At 39.8% G+C, this 25421-nt stretch overlaps 1 protein-coding gene across 2 annotated transcripts in view; it reads left to right on the top strand.

Moving 5' to 3' along the window:
* MED23 (mediator complex subunit 23) overlaps positions 1-8789 on the top strand; it is a 37823-nt gene extending 29034 nt beyond the window's left edge. For both annotated transcript variants that reach the window (XM_058835080.1, XM_058835079.1), the window contains 8 exons: positions 602-818; positions 1621-1857; positions 2939-3104; positions 4070-4142; positions 5269-5483; positions 6006-6126; positions 6798-6929; positions 7520-8789. In XM_058835080.1, the coding sequence (XP_058691063.1) occupies positions 602-818; positions 1621-1857; positions 2939-3104; positions 4070-4142; positions 5269-5483; positions 6006-6126; positions 6798-6929; positions 7520-7693 (1335 nt within the window). In that variant the 3' untranslated portion in view covers positions 7694-8789. The remainder of the gene's footprint in view (positions 1-601; positions 819-1620; positions 1858-2938; positions 3105-4069; positions 4143-5268; positions 5484-6005; positions 6127-6797; positions 6930-7519) is intronic.
* Positions 8790-25421: the final 16632 nt, after the last annotated feature.

Below are 25421 nucleotides of genomic sequence, written 5' to 3'. Positions count from 1 at the left end.
GCCCCCTGACTTTGCTGTACAGTGTTTTGACAGTGCCTAAAAGTGTAATGGTAGCAGGGAAGCAAATGGGCCTGGGAAGTGCTCTCACATGGCTGTACAGTCACTACACCCAACCTAGTATATTGAAATTTCCGTCACAAGTAAAATATGAGTTCAGCCCTCAGCAGTACCCATCTGTTATTTGAGTACACTACAGTTCTTTCCCAGGGCATTATTTCATTCATGCTATTTCTGGTGTTCTAATTTAGTATATGATGCAGAAACTTCCAGTAGTGCTGATTTCCCCTAGGTTTTTCTCTTCAAGTACACAACAGAGGACACTTTAGCGCTGGCTGCTTTCAGCTTTGCTTTGGGATTCTTAATGTTCTTTTATGCCCATTTTCAGAGGTGGTGGAACTTTGTTCTGGGTTTTTTTTTGAAGATACTATTCTAATAGCCAATTTAAGTCAGTTTCCTTCAGTAAGCTTACAGTAAGGTTCACTGAATTCAAATGTGATAAAGAGGATTCTGAAGTGTCTTTTTAAAGCAATGTAAGTGCTGAATGTTTAATCCATTACTTGTAAAGAAAGATCTTGATTTTGGTGGATTTCTGTTTTTCCAGAAATACCCTGAAAAGCTGTATTTTGAAGGCTTGGCAGAACAAGTGAATCCCCCAGTTCAGATCCAGCCCCAGTATTTACCAATTTATTTTGGAAATGTGTGCCTGCGCTTTCTGCCAGTTTTTGATATTGTAATTCATAGATTTCTGGAATTGCTTCCAGTGTCCAAATCACTAGAAACTTTATTGGATCATCTGGGAGGCTTATACAAATTCCATGGTAAGTATTCCATGAATACAGTCGGATATATTCCTGTTGTGATCGTTATGTCCTCTTCACCTCTTTCCTTCATGATGTTCATGTATTAGCACAGCATTGCCTTCTTCCTTTCTTGTTCTCTAAACCCTGTGTACATTTACACAGAGAAGTGCATTTCCTGTTTAGTAAATTTCAGCTTACTAACACTGAACTTGTTTTTACTCAGGTATCTCTTCCTAATTCATGCTTCCTTCACACCTTTCCCTTCCATTCCCTTCTAGCAGTAAATACTTGGATCTGTGTCCTAATAAACTCTTTGTTACCAAGACTGAAACAATGGAAAAGCAGTTCCTCTATCCTTACTTACGATTCAAATAACTTGACCTGATACTTGAATGCTTTTAGAAATGCACTTTTATAATAATTTTATTATAGGTGTCATTGCTATATTATGCTTAGACAATTTACAGTACCCTTTCTTTACTGTGACTTCTTAGCTGGAGTCTTCTTACCTAATACCTTCTATATGAAGAGATGATTTAGTCAGTTTACTTACAGATATATTAATATTACCATTAAGTTGTGAACTGTTACTAATACTGACCTCCTTTGTCCTTCACAAACACTAAAGTATGTACAAGACAAAGGAAAATCAGCTTTGTAGAATATATTGAAATAAAGAACATGAATCAATTCCTTATGTGCTGTTTTTAAATAAATGCAACTTAGTCCTGCAGAGCTCTTAATTTTAGTTTAATTTGCCACAAATAGTGATGCTGGAAGTTATTTCTGGCTTTTATTGTTTTCCCTTTTTCCTTGGCAGACCGACCAGTGACCTACCTGTACAACACCCTTCACTATTATGAGGGGCATCTGAGAGAGCGCACAAACCTCAAGAGAAAACTCGTTCATGCCATAATTGGCTCTCTCAAAGATAATCGTCCACTAGGCTGGTGTCTGAGTGATACTTACCTCAAATGTGCCATGAATCCCCGAGAAGAGAATCCATGGGTTCCTGATGATGCTTACTATTGCAAGCTCATTGGAAGACTAGTAGACAATATCCTTTTGAAAGTTTGCTTTAAGTAAGCTGTGACAATGTCTTACAGCTTCATTTCATCAAAATACAAAGTTCAGTTTCTTTGTTAGTCTAAGCAGGGATGTGCTTAACATATTAAAAGATGCGGTGAAAGTGAAGTACAGTGCAGATATATAAATATTTCACTGTTTAAGCATCAGTTAGAAATGCAATTTCTGATGTTTATGCTTTCTGAATTGAATTTTGATTGTCAAAAAAAACCAGCTTGATGCGAAGTGTGAATATTTGAAGAATTTTTCAAAAATTAGATTACTATTATTGTCTTCTAATGCCATTTATTAGTATTACTGAGAATAAAATACTGAGAGCAGTGCCACATTTAAGATGTGGGAATAGCTGGCAAATTAGAGAAAGGGAATCTTCTTGGACTTCGGCTTCTTTCTGGAGGAGCTTTACAAGAGTTGACCAATTTTCAGGATGTTACAAGTTCTTTCACTCCTTCTCCTGAACTTCCCTTTCTTAAATGTGTAACTTGAAAGAAGTCTACTCAGTGTCTCCAAAGAAAGCTAAAATTATATAAACCTCTGCTTTTATGCAAATGTTAACTCTGGAGAACCTCTCTGTATCTATTTCAAATAAGTTAGTCTTGTTTGGGAAAGTGGAATATTTTCAGAGACTAAGCAGGTACTCCTTTTGCATAAACTGTCACCCTAGAAGTCTGCTAGAAGATCTTACAGAGAGGCAAATGAATGGTTTCTGAATATGTGAGTATGAAAATTCCTATTATTTATATTTTCTCCTCTTGGAAGCAGACAGTGAATGAGATGGTTGGTGTTTTTTCCAACCACTTAATCAGGGAAGTTTATCCTTTTGTGTGTGTAATGGATTTATAGCTATGTATTCATGCAGTCCTTCAATGATTATCAGCATCTTACATTCACACTTCTGTATGTCTTGTTTTTTAATGAAATGTTGTTGTTCTACTTGTTTTCAGCAATTTTCAGTTCAGTTTAGTATGTGGTATATGCATTGATTTTTTTAATCACTGTGCTGCTTATACTTGTCTGTGCTGGGGCAGCTTTTTTTCCTTAACCATTGTCACCTATGGCAGGCAAATCACCTGGTCCATTTCCAAATTGTGACTGGAGATTCAATGAGTTTCCTAACCCAGCTGCCCATGCTCTGCACGTTACCTGTGTTGAGCTCATGGCTCTGGCTGTTCCAGGGAAGGAGGTGGGCAATGCTCTGCTGAATGTTGTGCTGAAGAGGTATGTTGGCTTTCTGAAATGGTTTTCTGCAATATATCATGCATAATTAGAGATTACTAAGGTACTCTGTGATACTAATTTTCTTGGTTTTTTAAAAAAAAGTGTATATAGATAACATTTTATATATAAAGTATTTCTGGATGACAAACAAGGTGACAGGGATCAAGCAAAAAAATCGCATTAGACCCCTGTGTTGTAGTGGATTGTGTGCTTCAGGACCAGCTTATGTGGCATGATGCCCATAAGAGTTAGAGGTAAAACCTTGCACAGACAGAGATCTTACCCATTGGGTTCAGCCAGAAATCCTGGAGAAAGTCTGTTGTCCTTTCAACTATGCTGAGAGGAGGACATCTCATCAGCAGATACCACAGCTTTTTTCAGTGTAAAGGGACAGGAATCCTTGGCAGGACTCTGAATCCTCCTGATGTAGATCCGAGGTACTTCGAAACAGTGGTGTGCCAAGGCTGACCTTTTGTCATGATGCGTTAAATTCGACCCAAAGCTGTTTCTTGGGCAACCACTGAAAAAAACTGCAGTGAGAGACAGGACCTGATATTCTTGTAGCCATTCAGTTGACATCACTGAGCAATGGCAAACCTGGAATTATTTGGGTACAGCCTCATTCAGCTTAGTAATATATTATTGCTATCTCTGCTTGGGAATATGGAGGGAAGGAGTCAATAAAGAGACAAACAAACCTTAGGCATTAAAGCTTAAGGAAAAAAGTTTGAAGCCTTTGATGGAAATCTGCTACGAATGCAAAACACACCCAAATAAAGTTTTGCAAGCATCCCAATAGCATTTATACCATCTTTTGGCTCTTGTAAATACCTGTATGTGTTTTTGTAGTTCTCTCAGCTTGACAAATATTCTTGGTGTAAGTACACCTAGTCTGTAGATGCACAAGAAGTGCAAATTGCAGTTGTGTACTTCAGAGCAATAGTTTTCTTTTTCTTTGTCTCTAGTCAGCCCCTAGTGCCAAGAGAGAACATCACAGCTTGGATGAATGCGATTGGACTGATTATCACAGCCTTACCAGTGAGTCAATATGTTGTGTTTTAAAATGAAAAAAACTATTCTTCCATTAAACATTTATCATCTTTCTAGAGTACATTGTAAAAACTTACAGCTAACATCTGTAGATTCCACAGCAAGCTATTCAGAAGATTGTGTGCACGTTTGAGAAAAATCTACTCCTCCAGCATAGAAAAAATTGACCAGGTGTTTTGTTTTGAGGCTAGGATATAAACAAGTAAATGACTCCAGTTTAAATATATAGTTAAATGGCATGTGTGTAGTATTGAGAATGTGAGCTATGTAATAGGAAGTTCTATAAAGGTTCTCATGCAAAGTTACTTTTTGATTAATGTTTGCACTTTCACATCCTGTAGTTCTTAAACCATGTAAATGAGATGTGTCTAAGATTGCAGAAGGAAATGTCTGCAGTACTGCAGTTTGTGTATCATTAGAAACTTTGATCTTCTGAATATCATGACTCTTAGTACTTAACAAAGACTGCCTGAGTAATTTTGATCTTGCCATATGTGTTGCTTATGTGTGTCACAGCTGTCCTTCCCTTGTGACCTCTCTTCCCCAATAAAATGGTTCCTCTTCTTGGAGGGAAGCCAACATGGATTTATTCTCTTATTATTTTTATAATGGCTCTTATTCTTCCTGTTCCCTCTCCTTGAATCTTCATCTATATTCATTGTCATTTGTACCTTTTTTTTTACTTCCTGTTTCCACCTTAGTTTTTTGGTTTGTTTGTGCCTGCACTCAGAAGAGTAGAAAATTCTCAGACCTCTTTCACTAAGGCTTCTTGCCTTGTCTTTGCTTCTTTTAGAGACCTTTATATCAGGTGATTAAATAATTAAATTAATGAGATACGTCTTGGTAAGTCTTGAGTGTGCCATACTCACTAACGTGGATGCTTTCTGTATCATGAGTCTTAAATTTTCATCTTCATCAGAGATGGTTATCAACTACCATTTATATACCATGTCATTTATAACAGATTTATACATGCATATACATATATATTTATATATACACATTTTAGAAATGCAATAATAGTAGAAAGAGCTGAGGAAGCATTGTCCTAGGTGATATTTTTCTTACAAACAATTCTGAATTTTTGGGCTTGTTCTGTTGTTTTTTTCCCCAGGAGCCCTACTGGATTGTTCTCCATGATTGCATTGTGAATGTCATCAACAGTCCCAGCTTGACATCAGAGACAGAGTGGGTTGGTTACCCATTCCAGCTGTTTGACTTCACAGCATGTCACCAGTCTTACTCTGAGATGAGTTGTAGCTACACTTTGGCTTTGGCACATGCAGTCTGGCATCATTCCAGCATTGGACAGCTTTCTCTCATTCCTAAGTAGGTGTAGCACTTAATGAGAATGTAATTTGTCTTTTAAATTCCACACATAATGTAGATAACAAAGCTCCACCTATAGCATTTATACCAGTGAATAAATATGTACAGGGGAGCTCCAAGACTTGCCAGATGGATCACAGCTTTTTCCAGCTCCTTATTCCATTGACATAACTCTGGTTGTCTGTAGGCTTTAGGGCTGTCATGTGGTGTGAATGCCTTTAATCAGCCTTTTTAAATCTAGATTAGCTTTTATTAAATATAAATTTTTCTTGAAGCATGAACTGTAGCACATTCCTAAAGCATCAATTGTAACAGTAAATATTATTCTTAATTCTAGAGCTGCCCTGAAATAATATTTGGAATAGCTCATATTTTCAGAGGCATACTGTTTTTTTCTAAAATAAAAGTCTGAATCTGTGAGAGAGACTGTAATGTTTTGGCTAGAATTTGGTACAGGTGAAAGAAGTAAAGAACCCCAAATAACCAAGCAGTTGATGTAGTACATGTCTTGACATACTACAGGTTCCTCACGGAAGCATTGATACCCATTGTGAAAACAGAGTTCCAGTTACTCTATGTTTACCACCTCGTTGGTCCTTTCCTGCAACGTTTCCAGCAGGAGAGGACACGGTGCATGATAGAGGTAAAGTCTGGCTCATGGTTTGCTTTATACTGTATGCACTTTTTTTTTTTTTTTTTTTTTTTTTAATTAACTCATTAATTAGATTGGGGTAGAAATCTTTAATAAGTACTCAGAATTAAATTCTGTACAAATTTAACAGTAATTGCAGGGATCTGAGTTGCTGAGCTGGTATTCATCTTACCCTGTTAACTGAAATCTTGTTGGGTAAAACACCTGGTACATTTCTTTTTAAGCAAGAAAAGAAATAAACCCCCAGAAGTATCAAGCAATACACGCTTTCTTTGGCTCTCAAACTACTTGCAAAATATGTATCAGACTTACTGCCTGAAAGGGAGTATGCAAGAGGTGAATTGTGAGGGTGGAGGAACATGAACTGTTTCTTGTCAGTGTGAGTAAGGTTAGGGGAGGAAAAAAGAGATGGAGCTTGCCAGAAGGCAGATGAGCTGAAAAATGTCAGATATCAGAGACCCTGCTAGAAAGAAGAGCTTAACTTGGGAATCATTTAGTGAAGCTTAGTGGGATGACTTAGACCTTCCCATTCATCCCTGTAAGAAGGTAAATTGTTAGGAGTCACAGCTACTCAAAAAGCAGTACGTATTTATTATATTGTTAATCTAAAACATTTTAAAACCTGTTTTCATTTGGGCTGTTCTTTGTGTCTGTGGAAACAGATTGGAGTGGCATTTTATGAAATGCTCCTGAATGCAGATCGGTACAGCTCCCATCTGAACTACATGGATCCCATTTGTGATTTCTTGTATCATATGAAATATATGTTTACAGGTGACAGTGTGAAAGACCAAGTAAGTAAACAGTAGATATTGATACCTTAGCTACCTTTCTTCCCATACAGTAATTGAATCTTTTTGTGGACTATTTTTCATAGGTAGCAGTATAACAAGTTGCTTGACAATTGATTTGTCTCTATGTACAAAGTAGGAAATTGGTGTAGGAAAAGCTTCAGATGGAGTAGATTAGATATCTCAGATTGCAAGATTAATTTATATAGTCTGAAATACAGCCTCAGAGTGCTTTAAATACCATTATTAGAGCTATTGCTAGAAATAAAGCTTTTGGATATTTCATAACTTGAATTCATTTAAATCTGTTTCTCTAAAGTTTTACATAGTTTCTGATTCAGTAGTACAGCTTGGCATGTGACAAAAGGAAGATTTCATTCATGTTCAGTGAAAATTCAATCACTCAATTTATCTCTAGTTTATAACAGTATACACTTTTTAATAAAATATTAATATAAATACCTCTATACACTAAAATCTTTTTCCATTTTCTCTGCTGCTAATGTGATGTTTGTGTACAGTAGTGGCATGTAAAAATACTCCTGTTTGCAGGAGTATTTTTACTGAATGCATTGTTTTCCTTTTTAAAACAGGTTGAGAAGATAATTTGTAATCTAAGACCAGCTTTGAAACTTCGGCTACGCTTCATAACACACATCAGCAAAATGGAGCCAGCTGCTGTTTCACAGCAGCCTCTCAGCAATGGGTCCCCAGCACAACAGCCCAGCCAAGTGCCTGTCAATGTGGCTTTGCCAGTAACCCAGTGAAATGAAGTGCTGGACTGACCTTGCTGTGAAGGCTTCCTCCTCTTACTGACCAAGGTGAAACAGCATCTGACCTGAAATCTGGGATGCTTTATGAAAGGACAGAGAACCATGTACAGACTACCATTTCATTTCTTTTGCATCATGAAGCTGCCTAGCTCTGTGCATGCTGGTCTTCTTGGCTATTTATGCTAGACGCTAGATAAAGGGATATGTTGCCTTTCTCTGAAAGCACTGAGTAAAGGTCCTCTGCAAGCAAATAGATGGAATTCTGATGAGTGTACCATATTCTGCTCCCTATCCTGGGTGAAGTCATCTGGATTTTTCTTTTTTCTCCCTGTGTCATGAAAGGACTCTGTGTGTGTAAAACAGCCTTTTAAAATTTGGGTTCTGCCTTATTAAAAATTTCTATTTTTTCATCCAGCAGAAAAATTTAAATCCTTTTTGTCTGTTGGGCAGACAGTTTAAGCCCTTATACAGATATACTCCTAGACAGAGAGATTGCATTAATTTTATTGAGTTAATTATGGCATCTTTCCAAAGACTAAGAATGAACCTTTGAAAATTTGTAAATTTTGTGTGTACAGATTTCATTAAACACACATCAATGGGTTTGATGTAGTGTCAGTTACTAGACTGTTGGATTACACCCCAGAGGCTGTCTCAAATGAATTTGGTGGAAGTCTGCATATTCACTTCAAGCTGGGCGAGTTCATATTTGATCTATCCTATTTGGGAAATGATGCAGTTTTTATTAAGTTAATCACATCAATTTTTGTGATCTTACTATATTTTGGATAATATTCTGCTTTAGGGTTTATGTGTGCTGGGCTCAGCAGATTTTGATAACAGAATTGAAAGGCTCAATGTTTTGTAAATACTCATCTTTTTGAACAAATTTTTAATTAAAAAAACCCACAGTTTAAAAGTCCATTTTAGTATTGTTAAGTTTCTTTTCTATACTCATTACCTTAAAAATAAGGATTAACCATAGCAAGGATACTTCCATGTCCCAAGTTCTCTATCAGCTTTCCATTAATGACAGTTTTAACATGTTACAAATAGAGTCCAGATTAATAAGCTCAGGTCTGATCTGATTTATATCTCTCTAAAAATTTAACAGTTATGGAAAGAGGTTGCTGACTCAGTGGGTGGAAGTTCTTTAGTTTGGTTTTTTGCTGTTCTTGTACTTGGATCCTAAATTCTGCCAAGTATAACTTGGGTAACAGACTGTGGGTGCTCTTTAATGAACTTGTAGTCTGACAGAAAACCACACTTGTATATTTATGCTGGCAGCTGGTCACAGGTGGCGTTCCTCAGGGCTCAGTCCTGCTTAATGTCTGTATTGGTAATGTGGACAAAGGGAATGAGGCCACCCTGAGTCAGATGGCACCCATGTTAGGGAGGAATGTTGACCTTCTGGAGGGCAGGAAGGCTCTGCAGGGGCGGTCTCTACAAGCTGAATCCATGGTCTGAACCCAGCTGTACGAGGTTCAGGAAGGCCAAGTATCAGGTCCTGCACTTGGGTCACAACCACCCTTGCTGTGCTACAGGCTGGAGGCAGAGTGGCTGGAAAGTTGCTCTGCAGGAAAGGACCTGGGGGTGCTGGTGACAGCAACTGAACATGAGCCAGCTGTGCCCAGGTGCCCAAGGAAGCCAATGGCATCCTGGCCTGGATCAGCAGTGGTGTATCCTGCCCAGGACTCAGCAGGATACTGGGATACTACAGTGCCAGCAGTACTCGGCACTCGGGAGGCCACACTTCATATCGTGTGTTTGGTTCGGGGCCCCTCACTACAAGACAGACTTTGAGGTGCTGGAGCGTGTCCAGAGAAGGGCAGTGGAGCTGGTGAAGGGTCTGGAGTCTTGCAAAGAGCAGCTGAGGGAGCTGGGGTTGTTAGCTTGGACAAGAGGAAACTCAGGAGAGACTTCATATCTATCTGCAAGTGCCTGAAAGGAGGATGTAGGGTGGTGGGAATTGGTCTCTTCTCCCAAGTGAAAGGAGGAAATGGTATCAAGTTGTGCCAGGAGAGGTTTCAAGTTTGAGATTTGATATTAGGAAAAACTCCTTCACTGGAGGGTTGTTCATGCACTGAAATACACTGCTGAGATGGAATCACCATCACTGGAAGTGTTCAATAAATGCATGGATGTGTCACTTGGGGATGTGGTTTAGTGGTGAACACAAAGGCGCTTGATCTTAAAGATCTTTTCACCCCTTAATAATTCTATGATTTTGTATTTGTTTTTAAACATCTTTTATTCCATTCCAGAGTCAAGTCACTAGTGCCATTGGACTCTGTTTTGATAACAAGACAAAGAAATAATAATTGGTCAAACTCCTAAAATCAAGTGAACTGTTCTGTGCAGGCCTTCCCATAGGCTTTCTGGGCAGACCCAAGCAGCAAAATTTTGGTTGTGGATTTGCAGACTTCTGTTGGCAGTGAGACTTCTCCTCCTAAGCACTTCTGCAGCATGTGAATAGAAAAGCCTGTAGAATAGAAAATCCTGTTTCATTGCTGTTCTGCATTCTGACTGTTCTTCTGAGCTTCTTTCTAAATTGTCTTATTTCATATTGAAATAGTTGTGGCACTTTATGTGGCACCCAGAGTATCCCTTTTAATATTTAAACTAGCACCTGTTTTCATTCACAGGGATTTCAGAGGGTGTACTGGGTGGGAAGTTGGGTAACTGTCATCAGCAGCAAGTCCTGAAACCTGTTGGAATTCTTTAGAGCTCCCTCATTGTGCTCTGTGTCTTTGCCACACGTGTTATTTTAAGCTGATTTTGGAACACTGGTCTGGCACTATGGGGGTGGGATTTGCCTCAGCTGGACTGGCAAATCAATGAAAAACCTGGATTTTGTCAATACTGGACTAGTTCTGAACTTTTGTCCCAGAGCTTAAAGGCCGTGCATCCCACTTAGAGTGCTATGAATTGGTCATGCTTGCTCACCTAGTAGGATTTACAGGTTCTGTATGTTGCAAAACGCAAAGGAAGACCATCTGTTCTTCCCAGCATGCACACTCTTCCTCTGGAAAACTCACCAAGTTTCTGAAGGTGTTAACTGTCACTAGTCAGAATAAGGTATCTCCTCTGCAATAATCTAGATTTGCATTTTCAGCAGCAGTACTGGTTTAAAAATCAATTCTTATTGACACTTGCTTTGAGTTAAACATCTTGCACTTTAAAATCCAGCTATCCAAATTCGCTTTCTAAAGCACTAGCACAGCAAGACAGAATTCTAGTGTAATTTCAGATGTATGTTTGTTATTGATTATGGCTGTCATAGGGCTGGGTTCTGCTGGAACTCAGAATGATTGAGAGTAGTGAGGAGTAACAGTAGTCTGAGGTTTGGGGTTTGACTTTTTGTTTTGTATTTCAAATTGCAGGTAGTCAGTATGGAAGAGACACAATAGTACCATACTTCCTCCATCCTATCTGAGTCTCACAGAGAGTATTGATTAATAGACTTGAATGTCTACTAAAATGTGACTGGCTGAGTCAACAGATTCCTAAACCTAAAAAAAAAAAAAAACAAAACCAAAAAAAGCCACTAGGTCAGGAAAAATTTGAATTCCCTTTTTATCCACCAGAGGGAGATTTCTTCACAAAATATAATCTGGTCTTAAACTGTTTCTGAGTATAATGCAATATTCTGAACACCCAGATCTTCCTTGCATCTACCAACATTTTTATCCAAGATTTTACGACATAGAGGCCACATTACACTGTTGTCCTTGATGTTTGAAATATGTTTTATCTTCCTCAAAATCTTGCTGGAGGATTCCAGAGAGCAATGGGATTTGCAAAATCTCCCAAACAAATGCAAAAATTTTTAGTCTTTCAGAATTGTCTCAGATGATTTTTTTTTTTATAAAAGCCAATCACTTGATTCATGCAATAGCTACCAGATTTGATGACAGAATTTTGTACTAGATTACCTATTAAAAAAAAAAAAAAGGCAGTAGATAAGAACCATGTATTTGTGTTTGATTTTTGGCATGAATGCTTTTTAGGAGATAAATGGATGCCTGTGGCTTGGCAGGCTGTACCTGAAATGCAACCTTTTCTGAAGGTGAACCAAACAGGAGTAATATCTCTGCAGCTCTAAAAGGTGGTGAATATTTTTGGTTTTCCCTGTGCCTTTGTTCCTTCAGCCAATACAAGCACAGTAGGGATTCTTTTTCTGGTTCAGGATCTAGAAAGCCAATATGCAGAGGTTCCCATCCAACTGCCCTATTTATTCACTTGTGCACCTGCTGTTACCCACAATCAGAGAGATACCACTGTGCTTCTCCATCCATTCTTAGAATCATTTCAATTAAAAGAAAGGTCTTTGTTCTGGGGGTTGAGTGTGGTCTTTTTTTGGTTTCTTTTTCTTTTTTTTTTCCTTGTTTCCTTCCCTCCCCCATATATCTGTTCTGTATAAGCTCTCGTGAGCTGTGTTGCTGTTCAGGTCTGGTCCTTTACCTCATTAGTGTTTCACACAGAGACCACTCTGTGACTTGGTGGTGTATATCTGATGTCATATTCTATAGGATTGAGTTGTTTCAAAGGTAAGTGGGCACCTTCTAATATCTTCTCATGAAATGTGAGGGAATCCTGTGTTGTGGTGAGAGCAACGCAGTCGGTTCCTGTCAGCTATCAAAGGCCAGAGGATCTATAGTTCTGTCCCAACCCAGCTCCAGCCCTGAGCAGTCCCAGGCTGCTTTACAGTTTCATTTTTAATTAAAAAGCTGAAAAGTTCCTGCATCTAATTGCCCCCACATCAGTAGTACATGGGAAATTCTTAAACTACCCAGATACCTTTGAAGCAAAAGGTTTCAAAGTGCTGCATGAAGGAGGAGAGACTGAGGGATGCCATGTAGGCAAAGGAAAAATCCCCAACATTATTAAATATTTCCTAGGTATATAATTTACATGTTGTGTGAGGCTCTGATGATATTGTTCTAAAAATAAATTGAAAGTTTGAAGTTCCGGACTTAAGGTCGGATTCCGTTATAGATTTAGCTCAGCTCAGCCTACAGTGAAATCAGCCTGCACATCCAGAAGAGCCATTGTCACAATTACTGTCTCTCAGGTGCAATTTCTTCATCACATGTACAAAACAACTTTCACATGCTTCATATTTTTGTGGTTGTGCTGATGGGATATAATATCTAATGACCTCTAGGGCATGTTAAGTACTGCAAAACAAGCAAGGAGAGGACATGCAAGTGTCAGTGAGTTATGTCTCACACCATTATAAACAGATGATGGGTGGCTACAAACAGTGAAAAATGAGCAGACATCAGTCTGACAGTCCTGTGTAACATTTGTACTGAGGTGATTGAACTGAGGTTCCATGCTGATTTGAAGACTATATATGTCATGACATCAACAGCAGGTATATTTAAAATAAGTAAAGTTCTACTGAAAGTTGTATAAAATACAATTAGCATGTTCTGTGTGAAATGACAGCATAGCATTATCTGTATGATTTGAGAGGAGTTGAGAAATTCAGCATCAATTCCCACTGCAGCTATAACTCAAGGCATACAATTATTTAGCAAATATGTCAAAGTCAAGAGCACAAAACAAGGTCCTGAATAAGCCAGTGCCTGCCCTGGAGAACTTTCAACCTATAAATGACAGTGTGCAGAAAGAGAAAAATGACATCGTTGAGGAAGAAAAAATTAGTTGGGTTTTCTTAATAGAGTATCAGTTTTCCTGTGAGTGCTGCAAAAGCGGGATCTATGTGTAATACTTTTGAATGAATTTATGGAGGTGTTTGGCAAATGAATAAAGGCCTTAGGAGGTGAGGATGAGATGAACGTGTGAATGGAAAACTGTTAATGTTCTTTGAGGTGTTGTGAGGTTGAATTCTCCAAGAAAAATCCTCATAGGTTCTTTCCTTCCTTGATGCTGTTTCTGCTAAGATATAGTTTAGGAGGAGTCCTGACTGTTAGTTATCACATCAGTATCTTTTCTGTTGTATGTTCATATTACCAAGCCCCAACTGAACCAGCCTTTAAGGGCCCTTACAGGAGTAACTCCCCTTTATTTTGCTGTCTTTCTTTAAAAGGTTAGATAAAATGATTAGAGGAGTGTAGATTAACTCCATGCATGATAGCAGAGCAGATTGTCATGGGCCCTTGGCAGACACTGAGCCTCTTAAGCAGCAGCAGTGCTCTGACTACAGATAGAAAGAGGAAAATCAGAAAGCATAATCTCTGCCACTGCAGAACTAGCACTGTTCTGTGGGTGAAACCATGTTAAACTACATGTAAAAAATAGTTCAGCAGCAGAACTCTCTTCTGCTTCTCCCTTCCCACCTATTCTATTAATTTGTGGCCCCAGTGACTCCTCTCCTCCCTAATTGCAGAGCTACCCTGTGAAAATTAAAATTGCTTTTATGTTTTGGGAGTGAGTCCTGTCTGGGATCCGGCGTGGGAGAGGCTGGAAGAGCACCAGGGCCTGGGGGAAGAACAGCATTGTGAGCATCTCCCAGCCTCCATGCTGCAGGAGGCACAAGATGTGGTGAACGTGCTGCTGGAGGATCACATCCTGAGTGTGGTCCAGGAATGTCTGGGCTACTTAGGAGCTTTAGAAGGGATGGGGAAGAAGAAGAAGCCTTGTGAGGTTGGAAAGGAAGTGTGGGTGCAGTGCTGATCTACCTGAGCCACAGCACAGACTGCTGCTGGTGGAATTGCAGAGGACAAAGCCCAGGTACGTAATGGGTTCCTCAGCCTGCATGAGCCCACGCTTTGGAAGTGCGGGTCACACATCAGCCATGTCAGCTCCTCTTCTCTGATGGCTTTGTGCCTGTTTTCCCTATGAGAGCTTGCCTGGTGAATCAGATTTTTCCAGAGAAATTCTAGAAGCTGAAAACAGTCTGTCATCTCTTTCCTTCCTATGATCTCAGATTGAAACTTGTGATGCCTTAGAAGTATCATGGCCTTCCCAAGTACAGGACAGGATGGATTTCACGTCTCCTGCAACCTCCTAGCTGTTGGCCCATTCCCTGCTTGTCTCTCAGAGGAGCCTGGCTGTAGGTGAAGGGAAGAGGGAGCTCACATGTTGCAGGTCAAGCTGAATTTTGATAGTGCACTACAAAGCCTTTCTGAGCCTTCCATCTCTAGAATTAAAGGAGCAACTGAGAGAAGCCTGAACAGCACCCAGATGTTGTCTGGAATCCTGGGCCTCAAATTTAATATGTCAGAAGCACTGTATATGGTGTACCTAGCTGAAGAAGCAGCCTCAGGTAAGATTATTTTATTATGTTATGGCACACAGCTCCATTCTTCAAGTGGAGAATGTTAAACTATCTTTATTCACTAAGATGAGTAAAACTTCCACTCTACAGATGGGAGAGAACAGCCACCATAGTAATTTCATTTTAACTTCCTCTTTTTTCTTAGTAAAATGCATTCTCTGATATTTAGAGTCAGTTTTATGTATTTTAATAGCTGATTTTGACCTCTTCAAGGTTTGAGGTTTGGAGAAACAAGCCAAAAGAAAGGAGTAAGATTGGATACTGCTGAGGGGCCCAATTGTCCTGAACACTGGGCAAAACTAACTTCTCATTTTCTCCACAGGTCAACCCCTGTGTTAAGTTCAAAGCAAAGACAACCCTGAAAGTTAAAAAAAATGTCAATCCTGAAAGAAATATTTACAAAAACTCCTTCTTCTCCCACTATAAAAAAAATGTGCCTGAGAGCTTTCTGTATTTTCCATGAAGCTCTGGGGGTTTTTTTGTGCAAAAGGAATGAACAGCCTTGAGGACAGGTCACAGGCAGTGGCAACTGAATCATTTGCAGCCTCACACACTCTGAGCAAGAGCGTTTCTAGATTGGTCTGACAAAAGCTGGAGATGCTGTTTGCCTGTCCCTTGGAAAGAGGAGCTCCAATTACACCAGCTCACTGCTTCAGCTTGACACTCATTATGACACCTGCAGAAGAGGTGAAGTTGTTCTAAGAAGGAATATGTTTTTCTTTCCATCCACAGGAAAAACAAAAGCCTAAACCCAGCAGCAGCTGTTACTGCTTTCTTGTCCTTGAGTTTTTTTGCAGGGCAGCAATTGTTCTACTGTTTTCTTAGACTGACCTTTTGCAGTCTGTTATGTGACTGAAATGCCACTTTAGGAGATTTTAAGAAATACCTGTTTCCAAGACATACAATGCTGGGCAGCACCTCTTGAGTATCTTTGAAGGAAAAATGCATTCACAGATTATGATTCATGTTGCTATTTATAATTTAGGTCAAATTTTTTTTTCTTCTCATTTCTTTCTTTTTTCCCCCCTCAACAACATCATTTTACAGTAGATTTAGGCATTTGCTTTAATAAGATGGATAACCCTTGACAGATAACAACTCTGTCACCTCTGCACTCTGGCAACTATTTTGGATTCCCTTTGAGGTTTCCTTGGGGGTTTTCCTCTCTTTTTCTCTTTTTTTTCACGCAGCATTTTCTGTAGGAAAAGACTCACAAAACCAAGAGGACTTCCATGATTCCCCACAGCATTGCTACATATCAGAGAAAAACTCCTGTGCTCCACTGTTTGTGAGAAGCTCCGCCCCAGACGTGGGGCACAACGGTGCAACACACCTGGGCAGGGCTCTGCAGAGCAGGGACATGCGGCACCTTTCCGTGCCCGCCTTCCCATCCTGCACCCCTGAGCTTTCTCCTCTCTCACCCAGTGAGCAACTGGAGAGATTCCAGACCAGTCCATGAAGGGTGGCCCTATCATGCATCAGCCACTGCAATGCAGTCTCTTGGTTTTCCGCAGCCTCCATGCAGCATTGTCCCATTTCTTCCACTTTTCCATGCTCCCACTCTCATCACAGCTTTCCTCTGCAGAGCCTCAGTGGCCAGCAACCACAACTTCCACTGGATTCAGCCGCCCCCAGCTCTGAGCTGCTCACCCCTGTGTTGCATGGGAAGCAGCCAAGAGCTGAGTGTACGTACTGCAAATAGTAGTGTCCCTTTGGTAAAGACTTGGGACTTTCTGTCTTTAAAAGCAGGCAAGAGATATTATAACAATCAAGAAACTAATAAATGCATTAACTATTATTTCTCATTATTATTTGCAAAGAAAATACAAAAATGCCTTGAGAGTTTTGGAAAAATGCAGTGAGCCATATTTGCTATAGAACTTTAATAGAAATAATTTATTTAGTTGTTTTTTCCTCTCTCAGTCACCATAGCACATGAGTAGGATCAGGATATTTTCCACCTGCAAAGGAATGTCACTATTTAATTTTATTTTCCATAACTTTCTGAGAGATGTGCCATCACATGAGCTGTGGCAGCAGTCCAACCTCCCAGCCTGCAAGGAGTTTTATTGAGCACGCTGATGGTGCTCTCACCTCTCTCAGAGGCAGTTTGGGCCACCTCTTTCTTCTCTTCAAAATGAACACTTTTCACCAAAATATAAGTAACAGAGTACTATAATTACATTCTCTTTTTTTTCTCAGTATGTGGAGTTAACACTGGAGAAGATGTTGGCTTGAGCACATTTCCAGCCAGTGTGCAAGCAGAAGCTGCAGCTCTGCAAGCTGTGAAACAGATTTATATATGAACATTCCTGGTCTGGGCCTTACATTGGAAACTGTATGCAGGGTGTTCAAGCTGTCCTGCACAGGAGGCTTTTCTAGTATTCCAAGTATTCTAGTATTTTCTAGCTGTATTCTAAAATACCAGTACAGCCCTTAGGATAGTCCTTGCTCTAGGCACCTCCCCAGTGTTTGGGCTCAAGAAAGTCTTGGAGTGAAGAGATTGATCAGATGGCTGCTCCTTTGGGTCTTCTGTCAGACTTTGGTGAAGCCCAGGGAAACCTTGTCATCACTTCACTGGGATCTGGATCTGGGATTTGCCCTTCTCAGACTGACACACACAGCTGAGTCACAAGGTTTGCCTGCTGGGGTTGCTCAGCAGCAAATAGCTCAGCAGCTATTGCTCTGCAATTGAGTGAGGGCCCAAAGCACATTATGTGGCATAAATGATTGATTTGAAGCTTTCCAAGTGTGCATTACATCAGCTTTAAACATTTAACCTGTGTTTCTATAGACCTATTTTTTCCAGATTAAGGTGTTGGAACATAGTGTTCAGCTAACTCAAGGAAAATGCAGGATGAGTTGTTGTATGAATTAAAAACCGAGATGGTCCCCTCGAGCACATGCAATGCTTCTGAAGTAGCATCCTGTGTCAACCATGTGAGAGAAACGAAAACCCTTTGAAGTGGATGAGGGACCATAAAAATCCAATTTCTATGATCTGTCAGCAAAGTATTTATTCTACTTGAGTAGATGACATGCTAACAAAGCTTGTTTTAGAAAACACTTCAGCTTGCTTAATAAATTATAAAAGGCAGCTTGCAAATGGTACATTTCATTCGCAGCGACATAAATCCCAAACAGGTTTTTCAGTAGTGTTACAAATTATATAAAGTGATTTATAGGTTTCCTTGGCATCAGTTGTCTATATTTTTCCCTGAAATTAGACAAACTAAAAGACAGAAAAGTAGGACAGCATTAAAAAAGCATTAGGATGAAACACTACAGAGTGGGAGTATTTGAGAAATTCAAGTATAAAATGCTGACAACCAAGGCTCCTGGCTGAGGTATGGGAAGGAGCTGCAGGTTTGTTCTTCTCTGACACAGTCTTCCCAAAAGATCTTAGACAAAGCTTTGGAATTCACTATTAAAACTTGGCAAATGATGCTTCCCTACCTCCTGGTTGGACCATGGAGGCTGTAAAGTACTCACATATATACAGTGATTTGGGCCATGTGATAGCCATAAGGAAATAACAGGAAAAAATAATGAAATAACTGCTAAATGCGTCCTTCCCCTTGAGTCTGGTACTGTCCCTTTTTGGCTTCTGCAGAGGCTCCTATGCTGTCACCACTGTCACTGTCAGCTGCTGCCCTGGCTTTCTGCCTGTTATAGAAAATTTTCAGTTGGGTGTACTATCTGAAATCATCCTTAAGTACCCCACATTGAATCTACCACAGTTCAGGTAGGTTAAAACTTAAAATGATCATCAAGATGGAGGTGGGTTTTGTTTTCCTCTGAGGAAGAAGGGTAGAAAAAGAAGTTTCATGTAGGGACATAATTATTCAAAGAACAGGATCATATTTCTTCTATGTATTTTTCCCACACCCTTTGGTCATCAATGAGATACATTTCCTACTGAAATCACTGTCCACAGTCCTATTTATCACCCACAGGGCATGTCCCACCCTTTGTAGCCTCAGGACATGACAAGGAACCCCACTAAGCCAGGGGAGATAATTGATGGATCCTTCATTCTCGAGCTTTTCATCCTGCAGCCAGGTGACCAAGAGAAGACAAAAAAAATTAATGACAGTATGTAATGGGAAGACTGTTGACAACCTCTCTACAACCAAGCAATTAAATTCATCCCCTGTATTAACTTAGTCAAGCACAACCATTTGAAACTGTCAGAAATAATTTGTCCAGAGCAGAACTAAGAGCTTGTGCTGCTCAGCCAGGCTGGTGTGTTAGAGTGGTGCAACTCCACAGCTCATGTAGTTGATGATATATGATGCCCCTTGTTAAGCTCTTCCACCTTGCAGCATGGTTGCTGTCCTTGTCCTTCCACTGTCCTTGTCCTTCCATGTACTGTGCCAAGGTGCTTTTAAGCTTCCTTAACCTCCTTGTTTACAAAGTGGTAATGCACCAACACAGCTACAAATGAGGAAAAGTTGGACTCTCATAATTTGCTCAGCTCTGTATTGAGCTGTTTCTCTTGTGAATAGCACTTCTGTGTTACTACCAGGGGTCCAGTGAACAGGATGAACAAGCAGGCAGACATCAGCTGGGAGCATGAGCAGACTGTGACTTAACACCACTCTGTAGCCCCTGCCTGGTGTCAGGCTGGGGACAGTTTGATGGCCCTGGCTGCTGCCAAATGAGTCATGACTGGGCAACATAGATAATCTTTCAACACAGTAATGGGGATTTTTTTCATGGTTAACAGTAGTTCTTGTTTTCTCATCATGCATGATGGTGAAGAAGCAATTCAGGGAAGGATTGCTCCACCTGAGCCTAAGAGGTAGCAGGGATCGTGCTTCAGGTTGCACTATCCCTGTTTCTCAAACCAGTGTTTTTTTCTGGGCAAATATTTCCTAGCTGAGCCCTGGAGGGAAAAATAAGTTAAACCTAACAATTACCCCCTCAAGTGAAAGGTGGGATGAAGACATTTATCTTCCCCTTTTCCCTTCTTTTTCTCCTTTTTCTTCCCCTTACCCTTTACACAGCTAGAGCTCGTTTTTCCCACATGCAGATACGCATGCATGATTTGAAAATCATCACTTCTGATCCCATGAAGAGCTGAGACTTGATTTCCCCAGAGTCTGTCATCTCACTGTTTCCATTTGTTTAGGAACAGGTATCAATGGGAATTTGTTGTCAGAAACTCTGGTGCAGAGAAACTTTCTAATCCATCAGCTCTCCTCCTCCTTCTTTCCTCCTCTCCCTTTCATAACAAAAATATTTCCATTACTTTTCTGAACATTCAGAAGAGTTCATTTACAGAGTACTGTAGAGCCTTGCCAAAGTTGCAGCTTCCAAAATAGCAGCTGCTCATATCAGCAGGTAGGGGAGGAGAAAAAGTTTTGAGTGATGACATATGAACATTGTGTGAAGGCTCAGGAGCATGTGAAGGAAGACAGGTAACATACTGATGCTTTAGAAGTCCCAGTAGTCACATGGAAATATTATGCTCAACTTTGCTATTCCCCTCAGTTTACAAGTGAGATATTAAACTCTCTTTCAACTGCAACTGATGCTCAGACTAAATTATCATTTTACATTGGCCAAATTCCCTACATATTTAGTGTATTTGTCCATTGTGTCTCATCATGTACGAAGTCTGAAGTTCCCTGGGACAGAAATTCTATTTCTTATTGCATCTCTTCTCAGTAACTTGTAAAGGAGAGCTTTAACTCCCCTCAGCAGGGTTTTTAGGCACAGTTGTGCTGTAGCATTAGGTGCTTGAAAACCCCAGACCTTCAAAGATGTAGAAATATGCAGATTCTGACATTTCCCTTTCCTTGGGATATCTGCACAGCACCTCTCAAAAGCTTTGCTTGTCTCATTGAGAATGCTATGAAATATTCTTCTGCTGTTCATGCTTTTGGCTAAGAGCCTCAAAACCAAGTCAATAAATTGTAATTTAGAAGGATCTTTTATAGCTTCCTGAAGTGGGGGAACTAAATCCAGGTATTTATTCTGGCAAAGCAACCTTTATCATAAAGATAATGCTGCCACTTCAATAAAAATCCTGATTTCCAGGGCAACTGGATTTTGCCTAAGAATATTTTAGAAGAATGAAACTTAGTACATGCTCCATTTCAAAAAGCATGCTCTTCAAAGGTGTTATGTCCTTGTCATATAAACTCCCAGCAAATTATAGATGTCAATTTAGTCATGCTTTCATCTTATCTATTCCAAAGATCACTCATCCAGTTTTGGTTGTTCATTTTTACATCAAGTAGTGCTGTGGACATAAAAAATCTTGATGTCACACTGCTTCAAAACCATGTGGAATTTGTTTTAGCAAAGTAGAAAGTTGCAAGTATTCCGTAACATGCAGAATTGTAAATTACAATGAATTTGCAGTGCATTACAGTAATTTTTTTTAATACTTACGAAAGTTGCAAATGAAAACCTGGAATTTATTCAAACAGCACAGTTCTCACAGTTTTCCTGCAGAAAGGCGGAAAGTCAGACACGTGTTGAACAGTAGTCAAACTGTGACACAAATGCAAATCCCACATTAAGGTAAGGAAGTATATGACATGCAAAATTTTATACTCATCAGTTTATTTTCTTGGGTTTATTTTAGCAATAAAGATCAAAGATGTTCCTTCATTATTTCTCAGCTAGGGAAAGACTATTACATTTTTTCCAACTCATAAACACTGTGATAGCACAGTGGGGGGTTCATGAGTGCTTTGATTAGGACTTAGAGTTGCAAGGAAATGAAAAGGAAAGCAGAAGCTGGTTCTTTGTCAGTGTGGTTTAAAACAAAACAGAAAGGAAGATAAGATGTACTGCTGTGTTTTCTTGCTCAGCAGAGAGTTTCCCCGTGGTGGCTGCGGGTCAGGAGAGCAAGGTGTAGAGCAAACCTAGCAGAGATTCTCTGGGATAGTCTGTGGTCACCTGAGCACTGGCTGGTCTGCCTAAAGGATTTCTCAGGCTGAATGGGCTGTCAGTGGGCAGGACTTTGTCTCTGAGTGGCACAGGGAGAGGGACAGGTAATGCCCACCAGTGTCCCCAGGCTAACACAAGCATGGTGAGATGGCTCCAGGAGAACTTCAATGAGAGGCCAACAAAGAGCAAAGACTGGTGCTGGTGGCCCATGCTGCTGTTCCTTGCAGCCTAAATATGATGTCAGAAGCGGCAGAGCAGGGAGGGCAAACCTGCATTGCAGCAAACACTGTGGCCATGTCTAGTCACATCCCTGTGACCTGCCACACTTTGGGCTGGTCAGAGACCACAGAGGCCATTGCCCTGTCCTGCCCAGCGGTAAGGTCACAGTGCTCCGCACAGTCAAACTGTGTGAGCTTAACCAGCACACCTTAACCTTCCTCATATGAACAAAGAACATTTACCTTTTGCCCTGATAAATGCAGTATGGCTTTACCAGGAGCCTTTTCTGCTACACTGCTACTGCACATTTCCCATTTCTGTAAACACTTCGCTTTCCTTGTCAATAGAAAAGCTGTGGAAAGCAGATTACAGAAAAGCTATTGGAGGGCAAGTGAAATTTCTGGACCATGTGGTAATTAGGCAGGTCACAAGCCAGTGCCAGAATCTCAAAAGTCATTTCTGGATGGATATTTTTTTCTCTACCAACAGATGGATCAAAGTCAGGGTTTTTGACATAGTTTTCTATCAGACTGGGGAGAAAAAATCATGATCTTAGTGGAATTAAAATCCTGTTAAAATATTTTGTATTTGTATTTAGATAATTCAATAAATGCATATTTAATATGCACTATTTAATACCTCAATGTAAAAATACAATAAATCTATAAAACCATAATCCTCAATTTAATAATTTGCTGCTGAAAGTGGTGGGTTTGGGGTCCTGTACAATAATGATTAATGAATTTTTGTCCAATTCCTCTAAATCTATATCATACATATACAATTTTATATAGCCCTCAGTGCTATAGCATACTTGTACCTCAGAAAACTCATCTATCTATCTATCTATCTATCTATCTATCTATCTATCTATCTATCTATCTACATATATAGGTCAGTTCTGCTTGTACTCGCTCTACTCACAGCATAGACCTGTAAAATCCCTCAGCATAATACAAGGGGATATGGAAACAAAATATGGGTATGAAAATGTCAGTGTTTCATGTTAATGCTGTTGGACTACAAGGGTTTGATGTTTCATTCAAAGCAACAGTTTCTGATATAGAAAGGAAGCAAAATTAAAAAACAAAATTGAAAGGAGTTTAATTATGCACAACGTATTTTGTTTTATTTGAATGAATTGTCAGCTTGTTTAGGTTTTTTCATCTGAGAGGGAAATACTTGTTTTGGTGTATTTAAAGATGTTTGTTTCAGAGTGTGGGGCAGGACAGTAGTCTCTACAGTTCACATGAGGACCTAAACCCTTGCATTTATACACCTAACACACCCTCACTCCTTATCCTTTCTTAAAAACTCCAAAAAAGCCTGGTTTGGGTCTCCTGGCCCTCTGGATCTCAATACCTCCCTGTGGCTTGTCCCTGCGCTTTGGCTCTGCCATGATTCCCCATGAGTCCTTTGTCTCACCAGCACTTAACTAAGGCACCATTAAAAATGCACCAAGTGCCCTTGACTAATCAATTGTTACTATCTATGCAGCTTGAGAGCACACTGAAGAGTTTATTTGAACACGTTTGTTTGCACAAAACTCATGCTTTAACAGTGGTTCTGTGCATTTTTCCTCACCAGGATCAGCCCCTCCTAAACCTGCCTGGCGAGGTCATTTTACCAAACAATGTCTTCTATGATGAAATATTTTTTCAGTAGGAGCCTTTGTTTGGCTTTGGAGACATAGAGGAACAGCAACACTGCTGCAAATCCAGCTTTAAAAAAAATTATAGATAAGCTCTGCCTCATTTTTATCATTAAAAAATTTTGATCACAAGTAGAGCAAATTATGTAACAAGCAGCTACCAAGTGAGTTAATTAGCAGTGAATTTTCTGGCTTGTATTCATCAGTAGCCATATCACTGGAAGCCAAAATCAGGAAGAAACCTTTTATGTTATTGTTCTAATAATCACAGCTTATGCCCTAAGAGAGAGAGACGGAGAGAGGGAGAGAGAGGGAGGTGTCCTGACTGACCAACTGATTGAACACAGTCTGATGGTGGAGGAAAGCTATAAGCTTTTATGGCTTCTTGGGAGATGGCAACAAATGCTCTGATGGTGTAACTCCTGTTTGAGCTGGAACATGCAGTCATTCCATGCAAAGCTACAGAGGGGCAGAATTCCACCTCTTTGTTTATAAGGTCCAGCAAAGGCAGGTGGTGTTGAAAGTGAGAGTGTGAAAACATACTTGTGCTAGGGAGACAAAGCTTTTGTGGCCCAAATGCTCCCACAGATACTGCATCCTGATAAAGAAAAAGGAATTGATGACAAATGTGTCCCACACAATCCTCATAATAGCTCTTCTTTCTAAATAGATACTTTTGACTATTCTAAAGGGACACAATAATGTATAAGACTTTCTTTGTTCCAGGGGACATATATGTATTTTTAAAGACTGTTCAAAAGGCTCTGCTTGTTCAAGTGGATGCTCTGTCAAAAATCCCCTTGGTTGCTTTATTTTTTTTATTTTGCAAGTTTCAATAAGAACAAAGGCTACTTGTGAAAAAGATTTTCTGTGGAAGTTCAGACAGGACTGAGTAATAAAAAGTGTTTTCTTGAAAACAATAACTACAAATATATTTATTTACTCAGTACCCTCGAGCTTGGTGAGATCAATTTTAAATTGCCTTTTTTACTGAAGAACTTTAGTTATCTGTTGCTCCTGGTTCACATGAGTCTTTCCACTGGCTCTGGTAGGAGATAATGATTGGAATTAAAAACATCCTCAAATGTTTCTGTACCCTCCAGTCTAGTCCTTACTCATGGGGAATCTGTCTGGCTTCCTCAGCCTGAGGTCAGGTAAGGGGATTTTAATGGAAGAAGACACAAGTGAGGAGTCTAGCATGAGGTGTCGAAATTACAGCAGTAGAGGGTAAAATCTAAAATAAAATCTGAAATCAGCAACCACTAATCAGCAGTACTCAGTACACAAAATGGCAAATTCATAGGGGCAAAGTAGAAGAGACTGAAATTAATCCAGCCTGATATAAAATGCAAGGTTGACTTTTCAAGCTAGAAATACTTTTCTAATTTTGGGGTTCAATTTTGGATGACTCAGAAAACACAAGAAAAGGAAAACACTACCAGTCAGCATTTGTACCTGGTGTGCTTTGTGATCACATAGGAGCCAGAAACACACTTGTCTGAAATTCTTGTGTATGTCTTTCTTACAAGAGCAAAAGCTCTTTTTGTGTATTGTGAGTGTGTGTATATATGGGTGTGTTTCTCAAACTGTGTTTGTGGACTCCTTCCAGAGGAACAGCAGCTTGGAGTCCTTCCTCTGAGGCACCTCTGAGGTCTGGGGTTGCAAAGACAGTGATTCCTGCCCTCTCAAGCATCCCT

The sequence above is a fragment of the Poecile atricapillus genome, chromosome 3, assembly GCF_030490865.1.
Source record: "Poecile atricapillus isolate bPoeAtr1 chromosome 3, bPoeAtr1.hap1, whole genome shotgun sequence".
Taxonomy (NCBI): Eukaryota; Metazoa; Chordata; class Aves; order Passeriformes; family Paridae; genus Poecile; species Poecile atricapillus.
The sequence above is the reverse complement of the archived record's forward strand: the minus strand, read 5'-3'. Positions and strand labels throughout refer to the sequence as shown.